The sequence below is a fragment of the Martes martes genome, assembly GCF_963455335.1.
Source record: "Martes martes genome assembly, chromosome: X".
NCBI classification, from domain to species: Eukaryota; Metazoa; Chordata; class Mammalia; order Carnivora; family Mustelidae; genus Martes; species Martes martes.
The window spans coordinates 59,351,530-59,377,128 of record NC_137897.1 but is presented as its reverse complement, the minus strand read 5'-3'; the positions used below and the strand labels follow the sequence as shown (position 1 = coordinate 59,377,128).

General features: G+C 37.7%; 1 protein-coding gene across 2 annotated transcripts in view; it reads left to right on the top strand.

Moving 5' to 3' along the window:
• ZDHHC15 (zDHHC palmitoyltransferase 15) overlaps positions 1–25,599 on the top strand; it is a gene marked incomplete at both ends in the record, with an annotated part of 181,870 nt that overhangs the window by 78,119 nt on the left and 78,152 nt on the right. For both annotated transcript variants that reach the window (XM_080795769.1, XM_080795770.1), the window contains one exon: positions 23,342–23,462. In XM_080795769.1, coding sequence (XP_080651895.1) covers positions 23,342–23,462 — 121 coding nt within the window. The remainder of the gene's footprint in view (positions 1–23,341; positions 23,463–25,599) is intronic.

Genomic DNA, 25,599 nt, shown 5'->3' with positions numbered 1-25,599 from the left:
CTTCTAGTCATGGTCCCATGGTCCTGCGATCGAGCCCTGGTCAGGCTCCCTGCTCAGCGGGGAGTCTGCTTTTCCCCCTCCCTTTGCCCCTCCCCCACACATGTGCGCATGCGTGCGCACGCACTCTCTCTTTCGCTCTCTCTTTAGTAAATAAATAAAATCTTTAAAACATATAAAATCCTTTGGTTTTTTATTTTCCTGGAAACTCTTCATTTCCCCTTCTATTCTGAATGACATTCTTCCTGGATAAAGTATTTTGGCTGCATATTTTTCCCATTTAGCACACTGAATATGGCATGCCAGTCCTTTCTGGCCTGCCAGCTCTCTGTGGACAGGTCTGCTGCCAGCCTTTTGTGTCTACCCTTGTGTGTTAAGGACCTCTTTCCCCAAGCTGCTGTCAGAATTTTCTCTTTGTAGTTTATAAGCTTCACTATAATATGTTGAAGTGTTGACCTACTTTGTTGATTTTGAGGGGGTTCTCTGTGCTCCCTGGACTTGAATGCCTGTTTCCTTTCACAGATTAGGAAAATCTCAGCTATAATTTGTTCCAATAAACCTTCTGCCCCTTTCTACCACTCCTCATCTTCTAACATTCCTATAATATGGATATTATTTCACTTTGTTGATTCACTGAATTCCCTTAGTCTACCTTCATGATTTAATGGTTTTCTTTCTCTTTTTTTTGTAACTTCCTTATTTTCCATCATTTTGTCTTCTACATCACTGACTTCCTCTTCTGCTTTTTTCATTCACATTTGTATGGTGTCCACTTTGGACTATAACTTGGTAATAGCATTTTTAAACTTCAGCCTGACTAGATTTTAGTTCTTTTATCTCTATAGTAAGGGATTCTCTAGTATTTTCTATGCTTTTTTCATGCCAAGCTAGTATCTTTAAAATTATTTTTAATTCTATTCAGACATCTTTCTTATATCAGTATTCATCCCTGGCAGTGAGTACCACCTCCTATTCTTTCTTTTGGTGTGAATTTCTCCATTGTGCCATTTTTGTCCAGGAAAGAAAAGAAGAAAGACATAGAAAACAGCAAAAACTTAGAATTAGATCCTGAATGTGTTTTGGTACACTTGTTGAAAGAAACTAGACCCCAAAGTTAGAAAAAAAGAAAAACATATATATATTTTTTTCTTTTCTTTCTTTCATATATATATGTATATGTGTGTGTGTGTGGATATATATATATATATATATATATAATACAATGAAAGGAAACAAAAAATAATATATCTAAGCTACATATAAAATTTTTAATTATAAAAGATTAAAAAAAGAATTTAAAAAATAAATAATGGAAAAAATAATACTGAAAGACTAAAGATTGAAAATGCAAAGAATGCTGTTTACTGTTTATTCCAGGAGGTGAAGCTTTCCAGCCCTCTATAAACAGTAATTTTGGGGCGCCTGGGTGGCTCAGTGGGTTGGGCCTCTGCCTTCAGCTCGGGTCATGATCTCGGGGTCCTGGGATCGAGTCCTGTGTCGGGCTCTCTGCTCGGTGGGGAGCCTGCTTCCCTTCCTCTCTCTCTGCCTGCCTCTCTGCCTGCTTGTAATCTCTGTCTGTCAAATTAAAAAAAAAAACATCTTAACAGTAATTTTGGTGAGAGTGCGTTGTTTGTTCTGCTCTTCTGGAGGAGGGGCCTGTTACACTGATTCTCAGGTGGACTTACCCTAGTGGAAAAGCACTTACACCAGGATTTGGTGTAAGCAGCTCTAGATTCAACTAGGTGGTGCTGTTTTGCTCCCTGAAGGCTCTCAGAACTCATGGGTGGATTGAATATTGGCTATGCCCTACCTTCTAGCCCCCAAGCTGAAAATTCTCGCCCTCCACTCTTCAGTAAGCCCTCACAGAACAGCAATCACTCTTGTCTCCCCAGTTACCATCAGAATTGTGTTCACCTGGCCTGTGAGCAAGCGTTTTTATCTCAGTCACATGACTGAGTTTCAAAACTGAAAATTTATGGCCTCTTGCAGCTTGGACCACTGCTGTTCCTCCTGGGGGAGGGGGAAATGTCTCACCAGGCTTCTGCATTTTGCTGGACCCTTCCCCAGAAAGGGGTCACATGACCATCTAGCAGTTTGCAGTTTATGACAATACAGAACACAAAGGTGGCACCCACACTCCCTGTTCACAAACGGCTTCCCTGCTGCCAGTTAGGCATCACTGATTCTTCTTATAAACCCAGGGATCCTCCAACCATGCTGTCACACCTGGGATTCTGCCCCACTTCTCCACCTGAACACCTTTAAGCCAGTCACATCCCCCTCTGTAGGAGACTTCTAAAAGTTATGATTTTTCAATCTACTTATTTTTTTATTATGTTCAATTAGCTAACATATAATACATCATTAGTTTTGATGTAGTGTTCAATGATTCATTAGTTGCATAGAATACCCAGTGTTCATCAACACAGGTGCCCTCCTTAATACCTGTCACCCAGTTACTCCATCCCCCTACCATCCTCCCTTCTGTAACCCTCAGTTTGGTTCCCAGAGTCCAGAGTCTCTCATGGTTTGTCTCCCCTTATTTTTTCCCCATTCAGTTTTCCCTCCCTTCCGCTAAGGTCCTCTATGCTATTCCTTATGTTCCACATATGAGTGAAACCATATGATAATTAACTTTCTCTGCTTGACTTATTTCACTTAGCATAATCCCCTCCAGTTCCATCCATGTCGATGCAAATGGTGGGTATTCATCCTTTCTGATGGGTGAGAAATATAGAATATTATGTCATCTGCAAATACTCAAAGTTTTACTTTATCCTTACCAGTGTGGATGTCTTTTATTTCTTTTCTTTTTGTTGTCTGATTGCTATGGTTAGGACTTCCAGTATTGTGTTGAATAAAAGTGGTAAGAGTGGACGTCCTTGTCTTTCCCGGTCTTAGGGGGAAAGCTTTTAGTTTTTCCCCACTATAATATTAACTATGGGTTTGTCATAGATGGCCTTTATTATGTTGTGGTGTGTTCCCTGTAAACCTACTTTCTTGACTATTTTAGTCATGAAGGGATGTTGTTCTCTGTCAAATGCTTTTTCTGCATTGAAGTGATCATATGCTTTTTATCTTTTCTCATATTGATGTGATGTATCATATTGATTGATTTGCAAATATTGAACCACCTTTTTATTCTGGGAATAAATCCCACTTGATCATGGTGAATGATTTTACTAAAATATTATTGTATTTAATTTTGTAATATTTTGTTGAGAATTTTTGCATCTCTTTTCATCAGAGACAGTGGCCTGTAGTTCTCCTTTTTGTAGCATCTTTATCTGGTTTTGGTATCAGGGTAATGCAGGCCTCATAAAATGAATTTGCAAGTTTTCCTTCCTCTGCTTTTTTTGGGATAATTTGAGAAGAATACATAGTAACCCTTTAAATGTTTGGTAAATTTCACCTGTTAAGCCATCTGGTCCTGGACTTTTATTTGTTGGGAGTTTTTTGATTACTGATTGACTTTTGTTGCTGCTAAATGGTCTGTTCAAATTTTCTCTCTTCCTGATTCAATTTTTTGAGGTTTATATTTGTAGAAATTTATCTATTTCTTCTAGGTAATCCAGTTTGATGGCATATAATTTTTCATGAGATTCTTTTATAGTTCACTGTATTTCTGTGGTGTCAGTAGTTATTTTTTCTTTTTCATTCATGATTTTGGTTTTTTTTTACTTCTCCCTCTTTCATCAATCTGGCTGAAGTTTTATCAATTTTGTGTATCTTTTCAAAGAACCAGCACCTTTCATTGATCTGTTCTATTTTTTTTAGTACCTCCTTCATTTAATTCTCAAATCTTCATTATTTCCTTCCTTCTACAGGTTTTGAGTTTTGTTTATTTCTCCTTTTCTAGTTCCTTTAGATGAAACATTTGGTTTGAGATTTTTCTTGCTTCTTGAGGTAGGACTGTATTGCTATAAACTTCCCTCTTAGCACTGCTTTTGCTGTGTCCCAAAGGTTTTGCATGACTGTGTTTTCATTTTGATTTGTCTCCATGTATTTGTTTTTATTTTTTCTTTGATGTCTTGGTTGTCCCATTCATTGTTTAGTAGCATGTTATTCAACATCCATGTATTTCTAGACTTTCTAATTTTTTTTTCTTGTTGATTTCTCATTTCATAGCATTTTGGTCAGAAAGGGTGAGTGGTATTACTTTGACCTTTTTTAATTTGTTGAGACTTGTTTTGTGGCTTAATATGTGCTCTGTTCTGGATGTTCCATATGCAGTCGAAATGAATGTGTATTCTGCTGTATTAGAATGGGTTATTCTGAACATCTTTAGGATCTATCTAGTCCACTGTGTCATTCAAAGCCACTGTTTTCTTGTTGATTTTCTGTTTGGATGATCTGCCCATCTATGTCAGTTGGATGTTAAAGCCCCTTACTATGATTATCTATTACTTCCTTTATGTTTGTTATTAGCTACTTAAAGTATTGAATGCTCCCATGTTGGGTCTATAAATAATTGTTATGCCTTCTTTTTTCATTCTCCCCTTAATGATTAATGTTCTTCTTTGTCTCTTATTACAGTCTTTATTTTAAAGTCTGTTTTTTCTGATATAAGTATTGCTACCCTGGTTTTCTTTTCACATCCATTTGTATGTTAAATACTTCTCCATCCCCTCAATTTCTATCTGCATGTGTCTTTAGGTCTGAGATCAGCCTCTCACAGGCAGCATATAGCCGGGTCTTCTTTTTTGTCCATTTTGTCACCCTATATCTTTAGATTGTTTATTCTATTTACATTCAAAGTAATTATTGATAAGTATGTATTTGTTGCCATTTTGTTACTTGTTTTATTGTTTTTGTAGTTTTTCTCCATTCCTTTCTTCCCTTGCTCTCTTCTCTCATGATTAGTTGGCTTTCTTTAGTGATTATACCTGGATTCCTTTCTCTGTATTTTTTGCAAATCTATTACTGGTTTTTGAATTTTGGTTAACATTTGGATTGTATGTAAGATCTTCTGTATATGGCAGTCTATACTAAGTTGATATTTGGTTGAATTTGAACCCATTCTTTTTTTTTGTAAAATATTTATGTTTTATTTTATGACTAAATACTATCATTGAGCTAAAATAATTTATACAGCTACAAACATGAAAACATAACCCGTGGATGTAATTCAAGCAAGGGTAAGTATCACCTGTCGATTGGCTGTTATGAAAACAAATTGTAATTAAAACAAACAGATTAATTCAATTTCTTTAAAATTCTTTGCAAATACAGTACAGCTCTTGGAGAAATGGAAACTAATTTGACTTCCATTACTCATAATTAGCATTTTTAAAAAATTTCTTTTCAGCGTAACAGTATTCATTGTTTTTGCACCACACTGGAACCCATTCTTAACTTCTCTCCTCCATACTTTTTAAGTATATGGTGTCATACTTTACATCCTTTTATTTTGTGAGTCCCTTTACTGATTTTTAGACATATACTTACTTTTACTGCTTTTGTGTTTCCTACTTTCCTTACTCTAGCTTATGGTCTTTCCTTTCCACTTAAAGATTCACCTTTAACAACTCTTGTAGGACTGGTTTAGTGTTCATGAATTCTTTTTACTTTTATTTGTCTGGGAAGCTCTCTCTTTCTATTCTGAATGACAGCCTTGCTGGATAGAGTATTCTTGGCTGAAGATTTTTCCCATTCAGCACTTTGACTATATCATGCTACTCCCATTTGGCTTGCAAGTTTCTGGTGAAAAATCAGCTGATTGCCTTATGGAGGTTTCCCTTTTATGTAACTGTCTTTTCTCTTCCTGATTTTAAAATTCTCTCTATCACTACTTTTTGCCATCTTAGTTGCTATGTTTCTTGGTGTGGACCTCCTTGGGTTGATTTTATTGTGGATCTCTCTCTGCCTCCTGAATCTGACTTTCTGTTTTCTTCTCCGGATTCAAGAAATTATAGGCTATTGTTACCTCAAATATATTTTCTGCCTCTTTTCTCTCTCTTATTCTGGGATCTGTATAAAACAAGTGTTATTACACTTCATAGCACTACTGCGTTCCCTATGTCTATTCTTATTTTGCACATTCTTTCATCTCACCTACTCAGCTTGAATACTTTGCGTTACTTTCTCCTCCAGGTCACTGATTCATTCTTCTTGCCTCATCTAGTCTGCTATATAGTCCACCTAATGTATTTTTAATTTTATGTTCTTCATCTCTGATTGGTTCTTTTATGTCTTTTTTTTAATATATTTCATAAGGGTCTCACTGATGTCTTCCACTCTTCTCAAGTCCAGTGAGTACCTTTATAATCATTTCTTTAAACTCTCTATCAGGCATATGACTTATCTGTGTTTCACTTTGGTCACTTACTGTAATTTTATTCTGTCATTTCATTTGGGACATATTCATCTATATCTTCATTTTGTCTTACTCTCTGTGTCTATTTCTATGTGTTAAGAAAGACAGCTATGTCTTCTGCACTTGAAAGTAATGACCTTATGAAGAAAATGTCCTGTAGTGCCCTACTGTGCTGTATCCCCTGTTCAGAATCTGGCACTTCAGGGACGTCTCCAATATGTAATTTATACACCCTGCTGTTGTGGGTGAGCCATTTTATGCCTCAGCCCAGTCATCCCCAGTGGCTCTCTTTGCCTGTTATAGGCAGTGTTTTCTCCCTGTGGTGTATTTGGGCAGTCTGCGGACACCCTGGGCTTGGTTAAGTCAGACCAGACATTTGCCAGAGATGTAGTAGCAAGTAACCACAAGGTGCTGTCCTCATGTTGTCCCCTGAGAAGCTTTCATTTGTGGGCAAAGCCTGAAGTCAGACCAGTTGTCTGCCTCCAGCCCTCTGCTGGGGTCTCAGTCTGAGTGGTTTGTGTGATTATCTTTCCCTCTCTCCAAGGCAGAAGTCACTTTGGTGTGGTGCTGTCCACTATAGGGGTTGGTTGCATACTCCCAGACCTGAGACACCACTGTGTATGGACTCTGGCCGAGAGCATATTGGAGAGTGCGCATCCACTGAAGCATAGTGTTGGGGGTTGGCTGGTGGGGTGATGGTGCCAGCAAGCTTTGTGTGCCCCTGGTCTTCTGTGTGAGGGGCCCTGCAGTGATGGACTGAGATGGGCTGTCTGGAACAGTGAATTGGTAGAAGCACTGCATGGGGGCTCAAGGCGGCGTTGCTAGCAATTTACAGTCCAACTCTAGGGCTGGGGAGGGAAATGGCATCTTGGCAGATGGACTTTCCTGGAGTTGTTTCCCTATTAGTTCTCTCCCTCCAGGCCTTGCTCTGAGATTAGTAAATAACTCCTTCCCATATGCCCCAGGTACCTTTCAGACTGCTACTTCTATGCTGTATCTCCACAGGCTGTTTATTGTGCCGTCCTTTTAAGGGTGGGGACTCAGTTTCTTCTTGCCCACCAGCTCTCCCGAAGCTGAGCCTGCTGATACTTTAAAATTTCAGGTTTTAAGTTCTGCAAGTTATAAGAGCTCATGAAATTCGGCCCTTCTGGTTTTTAAATGCAAATGTTATAGGAGTTTTTATTCCCTATGCAGACTTCCTAGTGTGGGGGTTTGTTTCTCACCCCTTTTCAGGCTCATACTGTCCTTCTGTCCTGCAAACAGTCCCAGGAGTCCCTTTAGTTCCTGACCATGTCTCCACCCTTCCTACCCTCTTTGACATGGCTTTTTCCTGCATTTAGTTGTGGAGTTTATTCCACCAGTCTTCAGGTCATTTTCCAGGTTATTTACACTGATATGACTGTTACCTAGTTGTATCTGTGGGAAGAGCTGAGCCTAGGGTCCTCCTACTCTGCCATTTTCTCTGAAAGTCCCCATATCAACTATTTTAATGCTATCTACAAACAACTTATTTTAGAACCAAAAGTAAATGGGACAAATGTGAAAGGATGGAAAAAGTTATTCTAAGTAGATAGTAATTAAAAGAGATCAAGGATAGGTATACTAATACCACATGAAAAGAGGTTTAAGCCAAAAAATGTTACAAGATACAAGGAAGAAAAAGACCATATTAGTGATGTCAGAAAGATGCAGGGAAGAAAAGACCAGCTTTTGTCCCCCCACAAGCCAGATAGTTTCACTTGGTGAATTCTACCAAACATTTGAAGAATTAACATAAGTCGTTCTCCAGTTCTTCCAAAATACTGGAGAAAGCAGTACACTTCAAAACTCATTTTACAAGGATAGCATTAATCATGATACCAAAGCCAGACAAGGCCATTACAAGAAAAGAAAATTACAGGCCAATATCCTTGGTGAAGATGCAAAATCCTTAACAAAACACTAGCAAACCAAATTAAACAGCATGTTAAAAAAGATCATTCACCATGGCTAAGTAGGATACAAGGATGGTTTAACATATGTAAATCAATATATGTGATATACCATATTTACAAAATGAAGGATAAAAGTCATGATTATCTCAATAGATGCAGAAAAAGCATTTGACAAATTTCAACATCATTTCATGATTAAAAAAACTCTCAACAAATTAGGTGTAGAACAAATGCACTTCAACATTATAAGACCATATATGACAAACCCACAACTAATGTCATATTCAGTCATGAAAATCTGAAAGCTTTTTCTCTAAGATCAGGAACAAGGACAAGAATGCCCATTCTCACCACTTCTATTCACCATAGTACTGGAAGTACTAGCTACAGCATTTAGGAAAGGGAAAGAAATAAAGGCATACAAATCAGAACGGAAGAAGTTTTCTGTTTGTAGATGACATGATCTTACATATGGAAACCCTAAAAAGCCCACCAAAAAAAAACCTTTTAGAACTAATAAATAAATTCAGTAATGTTACAGGGTAAAAAAATGAAAAACAAAAATCAGTTGAATTTCTATACCATAAAAACAAACTATCCAAAAAAGAAGTTAAGAAAACAAATTGCATTATAGTAGCATCAAAAAGAATAAATACTTAGGAATAAATTTTACCAAAGAGTCGCTGGAACTGTACAAGAAAAACTATAAAACAATGATGAAAGAAATTGAAGAAGACACAAATAAATGGAAAGATTTCCTATGTTCATGAACTGGAAGAACTAATATTGTTAAAATGTCCATACACCTGGGGGAGACAAGATGGCGGGGAAGTAGGAGGAGGCGCCATTTCAACCTGTACCCTAAAGTGAGCTGATTACCTACCAAAGAACTCTGATCACCCACGAAATCAGCCTGAGATCAGAATTATATATGTCTGGATCTCTACAGGGGCAGAAGATGCCAGTGGGCAGGTAAAGCAGAGTGGGAATGTCGGACTGATATCGGAAGAGAAACAAAAGGGGGAGGGAGCCACCAGAGGCGACCCATTAGAAAGTAATACCCCAGTACGAGAGTACCCTGCGTCTGGGGACCAGCATTGACTTGGAGTCTGGTTGAAAGCACTCAAAAAGAGCAAAGGATCGTGGGGGGGAAATTGTGGGAATCGGGGCGGTAGGGACAGGGGCTTAAGTCCCCGGACCCAGGACAGCCTCCCCTGGCACTGAGCCAGAGAGAGTGCAGCAGAGAAACCAGGTCTTGGTCCCTGAGCCGCCAGCCCGCCCGAGAACGAGGGGAGTCTGGCTCCCGTGAGGGACTGGGAGCCGAGCCAGACGCCAGACGGCAGAACAGGCACGAACTACCGGCCTGAGATGCACGCACCCCACACCCTCCCCTGAGAGAGGTGCACGAAGGCCCAGCCTGGTGCTCTGGGACCTGCGCCACGCTAGAGCCTGAGACACGAGTGCCCCACACACTCCCCCGGGAGAGGTGCTCGCAAGTCCGGCGCTTGTAGACCCGGAAAGACCAGGCACCCCCAGCCCCGGCCAGCGGGAGAATCTCAGTGTGTGATCACTGCTTGGAACCTCTCTGGCGGTCTGGAGCTGCCCTGACAGCCGCCGCTGCCGTGGTTTTGCGTACAAGCAGGAGATCCTGCATCCCCAGGGACAGCAACTAGGAACCTGCTCTGCCAGCGGCCAAGGGGGAATTTATATGGGCTCTGCAGCACTCACAGGGGAGCAGACTGAGGCTTCTCTCTGAGAGGGAGGTGGGGGTGCAGTTTGCTTTCCTCTAAACCTCCAAAAACCATCAAAAGCTGTCAAGGCGAGAGAAAAGAAGTGAACAAAAATAAAAACCTCCAGAGAACAAAAGCCTAAAAAAACCGGTTTCCTCAGAGCCCACCCCCTTGAGGGGGGCGGGAGGACTTAACTCAGGGAACATCATTGACTGAAAACCCACATGGCAGCCCCCTCCCCCAGAAAACAAACCAGGAAAGAAAAAAAAAAAGACTACAAGAGAACAACCCCCACTACTTCATAGATACAACTTTTATTTTTAACTCATTCCCTCTATTCAGGTTCATTTTTTTTCTTTTTTTATATAGATAATTTTTTAACCTATTTACCATCACAGTGAGATGTCCAGTACATCAAATTCCATGATAAACTTCTAACCTAAAGTTTTTGACACATACACCTGTGTTTTTCTTTTGCTTTTCTATTTTTTTTAATTTTTTAAAAAATTTTAGTTTAGTTTAATCCAGTTTATTCCTTTTTTATTTTTATCTTCTAATACTCATATAGAGTTAAACTTCAAGGTGACCCCCTTTCTCCAATCAATGCTACCCCTATAGGTAAACCAATTTTTAATTCCCCTTTATCTTAGGAAAGTTGAGTCCTTTAACAAAGATATCAAGATACATCCAGGAAGAATCAAAATAACCTTCCTCGCCCACACTGAGAATCTATAACCATGCTCCCATCTTTTTCTTCTGCCAGTGTCTGTGTATTTATGTTTGTCCTGATAGTATATAAATCTTATACTTGGGGTTCTTTCTGATGAGGTTCTTACTTTTTTTGCATATATATATTGTTTTCTCTTGTCATATACTTTTATCAGTCTTTTTGTTTGTCTGTTTTTGTTTGTATACATCATAAATCTTACGCTGGGGCCCATTTGGGCTGAACCTTCTCTTTTATCTTCCCTTTTTTTCCTCTCTCTCTCTCTCTCTCTCTCTCTTTTCTTTTTCTTTTCTTTTTTCTCTCATTTGGGTGGGGAATCCTGAGTGCTCAGAAGCGTTCCAGGGTGCTCCTTGACGGCACCACAGTCGATACATCCAGCTACATCTGTCCAGTCATCTCTCACCAAAATGACTAGGAGGAGGAATCCCCAACAGAAGAAAAATACAGAGGATGGGCCTTCTGCAACAGAGCTAACAGCTATCAACATAGACAATATGTCAGAAAGAGAATTCAGGCTAACGATTATCCAGGCAGTAGCTAGGTTGGAGAAAGCCATGGATGACCAAACGGAATTGATTAGGGCAGAACTGAAAGCGACCAGGGATGATGTTCATAATGTTAGGGCAGAGCTGAAGGCCACCAGGGATGAGGTTCACGATGCTCTGAATGAGTTCCAATCTAATCTAAATTTTCTAAAAGCTAGGGTAACTGAGACAGAAGATAGAATTAGTGATCTGGAGGACAAACAGATAGAGAGAAAGGATCAGGAGGAAGCCTGGAACAAACAGCTTAGAAGCCACGAAAACAGAATCAGGGAAATAAATGATGCCATGAAACGTTCCAACGTCAGAATAATTGGAATCCCTGAAGGGGAGGAGAAAGAAAGAAGTCTAGAAGATATAGTGGAACAAGTTCTTCATGAAAATTTTCCCAATCTTGCGAATGGAACAAGTATTCATGTACTAGAAGCAGAAAGGTCTCCCCCCAAGATTATAAATTCCAAAAAAACATCCAGTCACCTCATAGTAAAATTGAGGAATCATAATTGTAGATACAATCTCTTGAAAGCCGCTAGGACAAAGAAGCTCCTTAAGTACGGAGGAAAGCCCATCAGAATAACGTCAGACCTGTCCACAGAGACCTGGCAAGCCAGGAAGGGCTGGCAAGATATATTCAGGGCACTAAATGAGAAGAACATGCAGCCAAGAATACTTTATCCAGCAAGACTGACATTCAAAATGGATGGAGAGATAAAGAGTTTCCAAGACCGGCAAGGCTTGAAAGACTATGCGACCACCAAGCCGACACTGCAGGAAATATTAAGGGGGGTTCTATAAAAGAGGAAAAATCCTAAGAATACCATTGAACAGAACTATAGAGACAATCGACAGAAAGAATAGACTTCAAAGATAACACAATGTCAATAAAATCGTATCTCTCAATAATCACTCTCAATGTGAATGGCCTAAATGCGCCCATAAAACGACACAGGGTTGCAGATTGGATAAAACGACAGGACCCATCCATATGTTGTCTACAAGAGACCCATTTTGAACCTAAGGATATACCCAGACTGAAAGTGAAGGGATGGAGAAGCATCTTTCATGCCAATGGGCCTCAAAAGAAGGCCGAGGTAGCGATTCTCATATCAGATAAATTAGATTTTAAACTAAAGACTGTAGTCAGAGATACAGAAGGACACTACATAATTCTTAAATGGTCTGTCCACCAAGAAGATCTAACAATTGTAAATATGCATGCCCCCAATATGGGAGCAGCCAACTACATAAGCCAACTGTCAATCAAGATAAAGAGTCATATTGATATGAATACATTAATAGTAGGGGATCATAACATGCCACTCTCAGTAATAGATCATCCAAGCAGAAAATCAACAAAGAAACAAGAGCATTGAATGACACATTGGACCAGATGGACCTCATAGATATACACAGAACATTCCACCCTAAAACAACAGAATACTCATTCTTCTCAAGTGCACATGGAACCTTCTCCAGAATAGACCACATACTGGGTCACAAATCAGGGCTCAACCGATACCAAAAGACTGAGATGATTCCCTGCATATTCTCAGATCACAATGCTTTGAAACTGGAGCTCAATCACAAGGAAAAGTTCCGAAGGAACTCAAACACCTGGAAGCTAAAGACCACCTTGCTTAAGAATGCTTGGATCAACCAGGAGATCAAAGAAGAACTTAAACAATTTATGGAAACCAATGAGAATGAAGACACTTCACTCCAAAACCTATGGGATACAGCAAAGGCGGTCCTAAGGGGGAAATTCATAGCCATCCAAGCCTCCCTCAAAAAAATTGAAAAATCCAGAACACACCAGCTGTCTGTACACCTTAAAGAACTAGAGAATCAACAACAAATCAAACCAACTCCACACGTAAGAAGGGAAATAATCAAGATTAGAGCAGAGATCGATGAGGTAGAAACCAGAGATACAGTAGAACGTATCAATGAAACTAGAAGCTGGTTTTTTGAAAGAATCAATAAGATCGATAAACCATTGGCCACCCTAATCCAAAAGAAAAGAGAGAAAGCCCAAATTAATAAAATTATGAATGAAAAGGGAGAGATCACAACTAACACCAAGGAAGTAGAAACAATCATTAGAAGTTATTATCAACAGTTATATGCCAATAAGCTAAGCAACCTAGATGAAATGGATGCATTCCTGGAAAACTATAAACTCCCAAAATTGAACCAGGAAGAAATTGACAACCTGAATAGACCGATATCTAGTAACGAGATTGAAGCAGTGATCAAAAACCTCCCAAAAAACAAGAGTCCAGGACCTGACGGATTCCCTGGGGAATTCTATCAAACTTTCAAAGAAGAATTAATACCTATTCTCCGGAAGCTGTTTCAAAAAATGGAAGCAGAAGGAAAACTTCCAGACTCTTTTTATGAAGCCAGCATTACCCTGGTCCCCAAACCAGCCAAAGACCCTACCAATAAGGAGAATTTCAGACCAATATCACTGATGAATATGGATGCTAAGATTCTCAACAAGATCCTAGCAAATAGGATCCAACAGCACATTAAAAAGATTATCCACCATGACCAGGTGGGATTCATCCCTGGGTTACAAGGATGGTTCAACATTCGCAAATCAATCAATGTGATAGAACAAATCAATAAGAGAAGAGAGAAGAACCACATGATCCTCTCAATTGATGCAGAAAAAGCATTTGACAAAATCCAGCATCCGTTCCTGATTAAAATGCTTCAAAGTATAGGGATAGAGGGAACATTCCTGAACTTCATCAAATCTATCTATGAAAAACCCACAGCAAATATCCTCAATGGGAAAAAGTTTGCAGCCTTCCCGTTGAGATCAGGAACACGACAAGGATGCCCACTCTCACCACTCTTGTTCAACATAGTATTAGAAGTCCTAGCAACAGCAATCAGACAACAAAGAGAAATAAAAGGTATCCAAATTGGCGAGGAAGAAATCAAACTCTCTCTCTTCGCAGATGACATGATTCTTTATATGGAAAACCCAAAAGACTCCACCCCCAAACTACTAGAACTCATACAGCAATTCAGTAATGTAGCAGGATACAAAGTCAATGTCCAGAAATCAGTGGCTTTCTTATACACTAACAATGAAAATACAGAAAGGCAAATTAGAGAATTGATTACATTTACTATAGCAGCAAGAACTATAAGATACCTCGGAATAAACCTAACCAAAGAGGTTAAAGATCTGTACTCGAGGAACTACAGAACACTCCTAAAAGAAATTGAAGAAGACACAAAAAGATGGAAGACTATTCCATGCTCTTGGATCGGAAGAATAAACATCGTTAAAATGTCTATACTGCCCAGAGCAATCTATACTTTTAATGCCATTCCGATCAAAATTCCACCAGTATTTTTCAAAGAGCTGGAGCAAATAATCCTAAAATTTGTATGGAATCAGAAGAGACCCCGAATTGCTAAGGAAATGTTGAAAAACAAAAATAAAACTGGTGGCATCACGTTACCTGATTTCAAGCTTTACTACAAAGCTGTGATCACCAAGACAGCATGGTACTGGCATAAAAACAGACACATGGACCAGTGGAACAGAGTAGAGAACCCAGATATGGACCCTCAAATCTATGGTCAAATAATCTTCGACAAAACAGGAAAAAATATCCAGTGGGAAAAAGACAGTCTCTTCAACAAATGGTGCTGGGAAAACTGGACAGCTATATGTAGAAGAATGAAACTCGACCATTCTCTTACACCGTACACAAAGATAAACTCGAAATGGGTAGAAGACCTCAACGTGAGACAGGAATCCATCAGAATCCTCGAGGAGATCATAGACAGTAACCTCTTTGATATCAGCCACAGCAACTTCTTTCAGGATATGTCTCCAAAGGCGAAGGAAACAAAGGCAAAGATGAACTTTTGGGACTTCATCAAGATCAAAAGCTTCTGCACAGCAAAAGAAACAGTCAACAAAACAAAGAGGCAACCCACGGAATGGGAGGAGATATTTGCAAATGACAGTACAGACAAAAGGTTGATATCCAGGATCTATAAAGAACTCCTCAAACTCAACACACACAAAACAGATGATCATATTAAAAAATGGGCAGAAGATATGAACAGACACTTCTCTAATGAAGACATACAAATGACTACCAGACACATGAAAAAATGTTCATCATCACTAGCCATCAGGGAGATTCAAATCAGAACCACATTGAGATACCACCTTACACCAGTTAGAATGGCCAAAATTAGCAAGACAGGAAACAACGTGTGTTGGAGAGGATGTGGAGAAAGGGGAACACTCTTACACTGTTGGTGGGAATGCAAGCTGGTGCAGCCACTTTGGAGAACAGTGTGGAGATTCCTCAAGAAGTTAAAACTATAGCTTCCCTATGACCCTGCAATTGCACTACTGGGTATTTACCCCAAAGGTACAGATGTAGTGAAAAGAAGGGCCATCTGTACCCCAATGTTTATAGCATCCATGGCCACGGTCGCCAAACTGTGGAAAGAACCAAGATGCCCTTCAACGGATGAATGGATAAGGAAGATGTGGTCCATATACACTATGGAGTATTATTCCTCCATCAGAAAGGATGAATACCCAACTTTTGTAGCAACATGGATGGGACTGGAAGAGATTATGCTGAGTGAAATAAGTCAAGCAGAGAGAGTCAAGTATCATATGGTTTCACTTATTTGTGGAGCATAACAAATAATATGGAGGACAAGGGTAGATGGGGAGGAGAAGGGAGTTGAGGGAAATTGGAAGGGGAGGTGAACCATGAGAGACTATGGACTCTGAAAATCAACCTGAGGGTTTTGAAGGGGTGGGGGGTGGGAGGTTGTGGGAACCAGGTGGTGAGTATTAGGAAAGGCACAGATTGCATGGAGCACTGGGTGTGGTTAAAAAAAACAATGAATACTGTTACGCTGAAAATAAATAAAAAATTTAAAAAAAATGTCCATACACCTACAGCAATCTACACATTCAGCGTAATACCTCTCAAGATTTCAATGGCATTTTTTTTTACAGAAATATAAAAAACAATCCTAGAATTCACTTGGAATCACAAGAGAACCTAAATAATTGAAGCAAGTTTGAGCAAGAAAAAAAAAGCTGGAGGCATTACATTTCCTGATTTCAAATTATATTATAAATTTATAGCAATCAAAACAGTGCTGTACTGGCATACAATGAGACACATAAACTAGACAAGATTCAAGAGTTCAAAATAAACCCTTGCATATTCAGTCAATTGATCTTTAACAAAGTTGCCAAGGATACACAATGGGAAAATGATAATCTCTTTAATAAATGTGCTGGGGAAATTGGATATTCACATTGCAAAGGAAAGAAATTAGATCTCTATCTCAAAAAATTCATTTTAAATGAATTAATGACTTGAACAAAGGACCTGAAACCATAATAATCCTAAAAAAAAAGAAAGAAAGAAAAGCAGGGCACCTTGGTGATTCAGTCGGTTAAGTGACTGCCTGCAGCTCAGGTCATGACCCCAGGGTCCTGGAATCGAATCCCACATCAAACTCCTCCTGCTCTATGGGGAGCCTGCTTCTCCCTCTTTCTGCCTGCTACTCCCCATCTTTTGCTCTCACTCTGTGTCAAATAAATAAATACAATTTTAAAAGAGAAAAGAAAGGAGGGGCACCTGGGTGGCTCAGTGGGTTAAGCCTCTGCCTTCAGCTCAGGTCATGATCCCCGGGTCCTGGGATCAAGCCCCGCATCAGGCTCTCTGCTCAGCAGGGAGCCTGCTTTCTCCTCTCTCTGCCTGCTTCTCTGCCTACTTGTAGTCTCTGTCTGTCAAATTAATTAATTAATTAATTTAAAAATAAAGAATAGAAAAGAAAGGAAAAACAGAGGAAAACTCTTTGACATTGGTCTTGGCATAATTTTTTTGATTTGACACCAAAGCCAGACATAACAAAGGCAAAAATAAGCAAGTGGGACTACATCAAACTAAAAAGTTTCTGCATAGTAAAGGGAACAATCAATACAATTATAAGACAATCTATGGAATGGGAGGAAATATTTCCAAATTACCTGATAAGCAGTTATTATATAAAGTTATTATTATATATATGTAACTCATATAACTGACTAACAATAGTAATATACAAAACAAAAAGAACATACAAATGGCACACAAATATTTGAAAACATGTTCAACCTCACTAATTGTCAGAAAAATGTGACTCAAAACCACAATGAGATATTACCTCAGAACTGTTAGGATGGCTGTTATCAGAAAGTCAAGGCATAGGGGCGCCTGGGTGGCTCAGTGGGTTAAAGCCTCTGCCTTCGGCTCAGGTCATGATCCCAGGTTCCTGGGATCCAGCCCCACATCAGGCTCCCTGCTCAGCAGGGAGCCTGCTTCCCCTTCTTTCTCTGCCTGCCTCTCTGCCTACTTGTGATTTTTGTCTGTCAAATAAATAAATAAAATCTTCAAAAAAAAGTCAAGGCATAAACAAGTTTTGGTGAGGATATGGAAGAAAGGGAAGCCTTGTTCGTAGTTGGTGGGAATGTAAATTGCTACCACCATTATGGAAAACAGTGTTGAGATTCCTCAGAAATTAGCAATAGAACTACCATATGATCAAGCAGCCCCACTTCTGGTGTATAACCAAAGGAAATGAAAACAGATTACTGAAGAGACATATGCACTCCTGCTATTTGTAGTCATAAAGATATAGAAAAAACCTATGTGTTCATCAGTCGATGAGTAGATAGAGAAAATAAGGAATATATGTATAATTGAATATTATTCAGTCTTTCAAAATAAAGAAATCTTGCCATTTGCAACAACATGGATGTACCTAGAGGACATTATGCTAATGAGACAAGTACTGCATGATCTCTCTTATATGTCAAATCTTCAAAAAAAAAAGCAAATTCATAGTTATAGAACAGAATGGTGGTTATCAGAAACTGGGAAGTGGGAGTTAGGGGACGTGTTGGCAAAAATGTACAAAATTTCAGCTATAAAATGAATAAATTGTGCAGACCTAATGTATAGCATGGTGTCTATGGTTAATAAAAATGTATTAATAATGTATTATATAATTAAAATATAAGAGAATAATCTCAAATGTTGTACCATAACAAAACAGTAACTGTGTGAGTTGGCAGATATGTTAATTAGCTTGACGTGGTAAGCATTTCACAATTTATATGTGTATCAAAGCATCACATTGCCTATCTTAAATATATCCAATTTTTAACTGCCAGTCATACCTCAATAAAGCTGAAAAAATGAATAAAATATTTAACCCATGAGAAAAGAGAGATGGACATTAGATATTGATAAGATAATCAATTCATCAAGAACATTCTGTGGTTATAAACATAGAGTGCCCCAAAATGTAGGAAGTAAAAACTGGCAGCACTGACGGAAAAAATACACAGTCCTACAATAATTGGAGATTTCAATAACCCATTTTCAATAATGGAGAGAACACCTAGACAGAAGATCAATACAGAAATGAAGGATTTCATAACACTGTAAACCAACTAGATGTAATACACATGAACAGAACACTCCACCCAAAAATAAAAGAGTACAAGTTCTTCCCATGAGCACGCAGGACATCCTGTAATATAGATCATATATTAGGATGCAAAACAAGTCTCAATAAATTTAAAAGACTGTAATCATACAAAGGATTTTCTCCAACTTCAGTGGAATGAAACTAAAACTCGATAACCAGAGGAAAACTATAAATTCACAAATTTGGGAAATTGAACAACACTCTTAAACAACCAATGAATTAAATGAAAAATCAGAAGAGAAATTTAAAAAATCAAGAATAAACATAAATATAAATAAAATAAATATAAATTAAATATAAATAAAAATAGACATAAAATGAAAAAGAACATACCAAAAATTTTAGGATGCAATAAAACAGTATTTGGAAGAAAATTTATAGTTATAAACACTTACAAAAGGAATAATATGTCAATTCAATATTCTTTACACCTTAAAGAATGAGAAAATGAAGAGCACTCTATCCCCAAAGTTAGCAGCAATAAATAGGGATGATTATAGCAGAGATAAAACCAAATAAGGAATAGAAAACAGTAGAAATAATCAATAAGACCAAAATTGGGACTTTGGAAAGATCGACAAAATAAAGAAACTTTTAGCTAGACTGAACAAAGGCAGAGAGGACACAAATTACTAATATCAGAAATGAAAGTGGAACATTACTACAGACCTTATAGAAACAGAAAGAATTATAATAGAAGGATTGTGTGCCAACAAATCAGAAACCTAGATGAAATGGAAAAATTCCTAGAAATACACAAACCATCAAAACTGACTCAAGAAGAAATTTTAAAAATTTTGAACATACCCAAAATAAGTAAAGAGATTTACTAATCAAAAACCAATCAAAAAAGTAAAGCTCAGGACAAGATGGTTTCACAGGTAAATTCAATCAGAAGAATAATTAACATGAGTCCTTCTCAAAATCTTCCAAAAGAGAGAGAGAGAGGTGAGGAACACATTCTCTAACCAGTGCAAGTAGGCAAGAAGAAAAAAAGGCATCGAAATTAGGTAGAAAAAAGTAAAATTGCCTCTGTTCACACACAGTATGATTTTATATGTGGAAGACCCTAAATATCCTCCCCCCAAATCTGTTGCATTTACAGTATCATGAAAAAGAATAAAATACTTAGGAATAAACTTCATCAAGGAGGTGAAAATCTCAGTACACTGAAAACTAAAAACTTCTGCTAAAAACAATTAGATACAAATAAATGGAAAGACAGCTCATGTTCATGGATTGGAAAAATTAATGTTAAGAATGTCATCACTACCCAAGGTAGTCTACAGATTTGTTGCAGTCTCTATCAAAATCCCAATATTTTTTGCATAAGTAGAAAATTCCATCTTAAAATTCATATGAAATCTTAAGGGACCCCAAATAGCTAAAATAATCTTGAAAAAGAACTAAGTCCTAGGTCTCATTTATTCATTTCTAAATTTACTACAGAGCTACAGTAATCAAAACAGTGTGCTACAGACACAATGGAATGTGTCTGTATGGAACAGAAGTAAGAGCCTACTAATAAATCCTCATATATATGTGACCATATATATCCTCACATATATGGTCGAAAAGGGTAATAAGACCGTTCAATGGAGAAAAGATGGTCTTTTCAACAAATGGTATTGGGAAAATTGGACACGCACATGCAAAATAATGAAGTTGGACCCTTACACCATATACAAAAATTAGCTCAAATGGAAAGCTACAGAACCTTTAGAAAAAAAAAAAAATACAGAGGCTGGTGCCTGGGTTGCTCAGTTGGTTAAGCTTCTGCCTTTGGTTTAGGTCATGATCTCAGGGTCCTGGAATTGAGCCCAGCACTGGTCTCCCTGCTCAGCAGAGAGTCTCCTTCTCCCTCTCCTTCTGCTCCTCCACCCCCCAATTCATGCTCTCCTGCACATGTGCTCTTTCTGTTTCTCAAATAAATAAATAAATAATCTTTAGGAAAAACCATAAGCAAAAAGTTTCATAACATTGGATTCTGGCAATGATTTCTTAGACATGACGTCAAAAGCAGAGAAAACAAAAGTAAAGGTAAACTGGACTACATTAAAATTTAAACTTCTGAGCATCAAACCACAACCAACAGAGTGAAAAGGCAACCTATGGAATGGGAGAAAATGTTCATAAATTAAATATTCAATAAATGTCAAGTATCAAGTATCCAGAATATATAAAGATTCTTACAACTTAACAACAAAAAGACAAACAACCCAACTACTAAATGGGCAAATGATTTAACTAGACATTTCTCTAAAGAATATATTTGAATGACCAACAAGCTCATGAAAAGATGATTGACATCATTAGTCAATAGAGAAATGTAAATCAAGACTACAGTGAGATGCCCCTTCACACCCACTAAGAAGTCCAAAATATAAATACATACATATGTACATACATACAGAAAAGAGAGAGAGAGAGGAAGGAAGGAAAAAATAAGTGTTAATGTGGATGTGGGAAACTGAATCCTCATATATTGCTACTGGGAATGTAAAATGGTACAGCTGCTGTGGAATATAGTTTTTCAGTTTCTCATAAAGTTAAACATAAAATTATCTTGTGACCCAACAATTCTATTCCTAGGTATATACTCAAATTAAAAACAATTGTTCAAAAGCTATACACAGTTGTTCATAGAGCACTAGCCACTATAGCCAAAAGATGGAAATGAATTATCCATCAACAGATGAAATAGGTAAATCATGGGTGTTATGTCCATAAAGGAATATTATCCAGGTATAACAAGGAGTGCATTACAGATACATGCCGCAGCATGGATGAAAACTTTCTGCTAGAAAGTTTTCTTTCTAGCAGACCACATATTGTTTGATATCATTTGTATGCAATATCCAGAAAGGAAAGAAATCTAATGAGATAGAAAGTAGATTAATGGTTGCCAGGATCTGGGGATGGGGGAAATAAGGAATTATTACTTAATGCAATATGGTGTTTCCTTTTGAGGTGATATAAATAATCTGAAAGTAGATAGTGGTGATGGCTGCCCAATACTGTGAATATACCGAATGCCACTATCTACACTATGAAATGTGCATTTTAAAATTAAATCTTATGTTATGTGAATTTTAGCTCAATAGAAATAATTGTCCCCTCCACCCTATTTAGAAAGCTTGTAGGCCAATAGAAAGGCTGAGTGGTTGGGAATTTTGTAGAAATTTAGTAAGATTTAGATAAGAATTGCAAATGTCTAACACTTAAGACCACATTTTCAGCATTTTTAATTGGTAAAAAGAAAAAGTGAGTCTTTGGGTCCAAGTTGATAGCCATGATATTCATTTCTCTAATACCAAATACATCCCAATCTATCATCAGTTGCCCATCTAAAATGTGTTTACTGTTCCATTGCATTCTAAAGCTCAAAAAGGCTTAGTTAGTGCCAGAAAGAGGGCATCCAAACATGACATCTTATTCCAATCCAGAACTTACTTGTTGAATAACCACAGGTTTTTATCACATACTGCCAGTAAGAACTCTGCCTCTGCCTTTCAAGCAGGTGCAGTATGCCACACAAAAGTTATTTCCCAGGACAGCCCCCAAATTAAAGGACTGTCCGAAGTGCTACTTTTAATTATCAAAATTAAGTAGAATTGTTTAAAACTTTATACTAAAAACTAGAAAAGCTAAAATTTAAAATGATAGTATCAAATATTTTTAAATGATTTAAGAAATTGGACTTGTAAAGGAAACTTTTAGTTACTTATTAGCCAGTACTTTTAAACTAATCACATTAAGTAGGTATTATCTCCTCTGTTTTACAGATGAAGAAACTTGGGCTGAAAGTATCTGATTTTCCAAAGTGATTTCTTCACTATTAAGTGGAAGAGATGAGGTTTAAACCCCCAAAATCTGATCACAGATCCTTCTCTTTTTCACCTTTGCTTACCTTTTGGCCCAGGCGGAAGAAAGCTTTCGAGTCTGTTACTTTTGGAAATTGTTGACATATCTTTTGCAAAATTAGCCAAGTGTGATGCCAACATTGGCAAGAAGCTTAATATCAGACTAAAATTTTCTGAAATAGTAAGAATACCCAAACTTCTACTCATTTGCAAGATTAGAATATAGTGTCACAAGCAGTCTCATCAAGCTTCTCTAAGAGTGTAACCTAGGAAAAATACAACTTAATAACATTCATAGGTAATCATCAACAGGTCCTGGCAGCAAGCTATCATACATCTGTACGTAACATTACTATGGTATAATGGAGTGGAAAGGGCACAAGTCTTGGAATCAGGTGAACTGGGTTTACCTTAGTTTTGCTACATACTAGTTAGTATAACCATAAGACAAAGTACTTGCTAAGTTTATTTATAAAACAATACTACCCTATCACATGGACTTATGAAGATTGAGATAAAAGCCAGATAAAATAATTAAGATAATTATGCTGAGAAAGTTATAAACCAAATTGATACCTAGACACCAACAGTAGATAACAAATATCTTCATCTAAATTGTTGTTGTTTTTAACGTTTTCTTTGAACCTTGGAAAATAAAGTCTCGCCTCTCACTTCTGCTTTTAGTTCCACTTGTCCTATTCAGACAAGGAACGCTATGAAAATGAAGAGAGACCTGAGGTCCAGAAGCAGATGCTCATCGATATGGCCAAAAAGCTACCGGTTTACACAAGAACTGGGAGTGGAGGTCAGTTCATCCAAAGTCACCTAGAGAAGGGTCAAGTCACATTTTGAGATCGGCAAAGACCTCAAAAAGGCTAAGTCATATATATCCACAGGCTCATCTTTATGGCCTATAGCACTGGAGTCTACCACTAACATTTTGCTATGTTACTTTATCATATATCTGGCCACAAATCCATCCCTCATCCCTAATTCATCAAGCCATCTTATTTTTTCATACATTTCAAACTAAGTAGCAGATATCAAATACACATCTACCTAAATATTTTATCATTCTTTTTTGAGTGAAATTTGCATACAAAAACACAAATCTTAAGTTTGCCATTCAGTGTTTTGACAAATGTACACATCTGTGTAACCAAAACCTCTATAAATAGTACCACATCCCCAGAAAGTTCTCTCATGCTCCTTCCCAGTCAGTCCCACCAACCACCACCAAGGAAACCACTGTTCTGATAGTTTTCCATCATAGATTAGTTTTACTAGCTCTAGAATTTTATATAAATGTAATCATATAGTATATACAGTTGTGTCTGGCTTCTTTTATTTAATATAATATTTTGAGATTCATTCACATTGCTGTGTACTTTATTCCTTTTATTGCTGAGTAGTATTTCATTGAATGAATATATTATATTTTACCCATCCACCAGTTGATGCACATTTGGTGTTTTCAGTGCTTAGCTATCATGAGTAAATCTGCTATGAATATTCTTGTGCAAGTATTTGTGCAGAGATGTGTCATCTTTCTTGGGTAAATGTCCACTATGGAGTCTTAACTCTTAGTTTTCATCTGTATGATATAAATACTATTCTAGTACTAGCTGAACCAGTTTTCCACTGTTCAAAATTTGAAAATCAAACCTCTTTTGACAAGTCATCCTAATGTTTCTTATAAGGAAGATTGTGTTTCAAGGCTTTGGGAATTATACTGTTAGACATTTATGTTCATCTGTTTATCATTCATTTATTCAGTAATCATTTATTAAGATCCTATGTGGTGATTTGGAAAAATTTAGTATGGTCTGGGTATTAGATATTAAGGACTTATTATTCACTGTGTTAGAGCATTGATGGTATGGTGGTCATGATTTTTTAAAATCTTCATGCATACTGAAGTATGGTGAAAAGTAGACAGGAAATTATTTGTATAATTTCTCACAGTAGTAAACAGAATGATGTGACAGAACAGAGATTGGTTACAAACTAAAGGTGTATGGGATGAATTGGACCCAAGATAAATTTTGTTTGATCTCTAATGTATCTTTAAACCTTTGTATTTGTTACTGATTTTTAACAATTAGAATATTTCCACATGAAAGTCCTTATTTCTGGCTTCTCCTGAAAACTCAGACTCTGTGGCAACATTCAGTCTACATTTTCACATGGCAAAAAATTAGCTAAAGCTGAGTAGTAGCCACACTCTTTAAATAAGGCATACATTCTCAGGTTCCCTCAGTCTCCAGCTGGCTGCTTCACTCACTACTCACTATTCTCTGGACCCTTGAATCATTTGTTTGCAGCCCTATGATATAGAGAAGGCTTCTCTTAGGAAACATCCTTTGGTTTGAGACCTGAATAATAAAAACCAGTAGGAAGTAAAGACCAGAGGGACTAGCCTCCCAGGCAGAAGGTACTGCAAATACAAAAGGCCCTTAGACAGGAACAAGCTTGCAGTATTAAAAGAGTGGACAGGCAGCCATGTGACTGGAGTATAGCAGGTGGAGAGTGATACCAGTTAAAACTGAAGAGGCAAGCAAAGGCCAGATGATGCAGGTCATGGTAAGGAGTTCGGATTTTATTCTAATGGTGTTGGAAGTCCATTGAAGGGTTTAGGTAAAAAGTGATATAATCTGATTCACATTTTAACAGATCATCTGGCTATTCTGCAAAGAATATATTATGGGGAACAAGCAGGGTAAATACTTAGGCATCTATTATAGTCACCTAAATGAGAGATAATGGTGGCATAAACTGGGCAATGGCATTACTATATCTTTAAAAAACATGCTGAATGAATTAAACATGCATGTCCCTCTCCCTTTTTCATTGCCTCAATTATAAGCATACTTTTGTCATCCCCCATTGCTAGACATAAACACAAACTGCTGAATTAGCAGTCCATTATGCTAAATCAATTA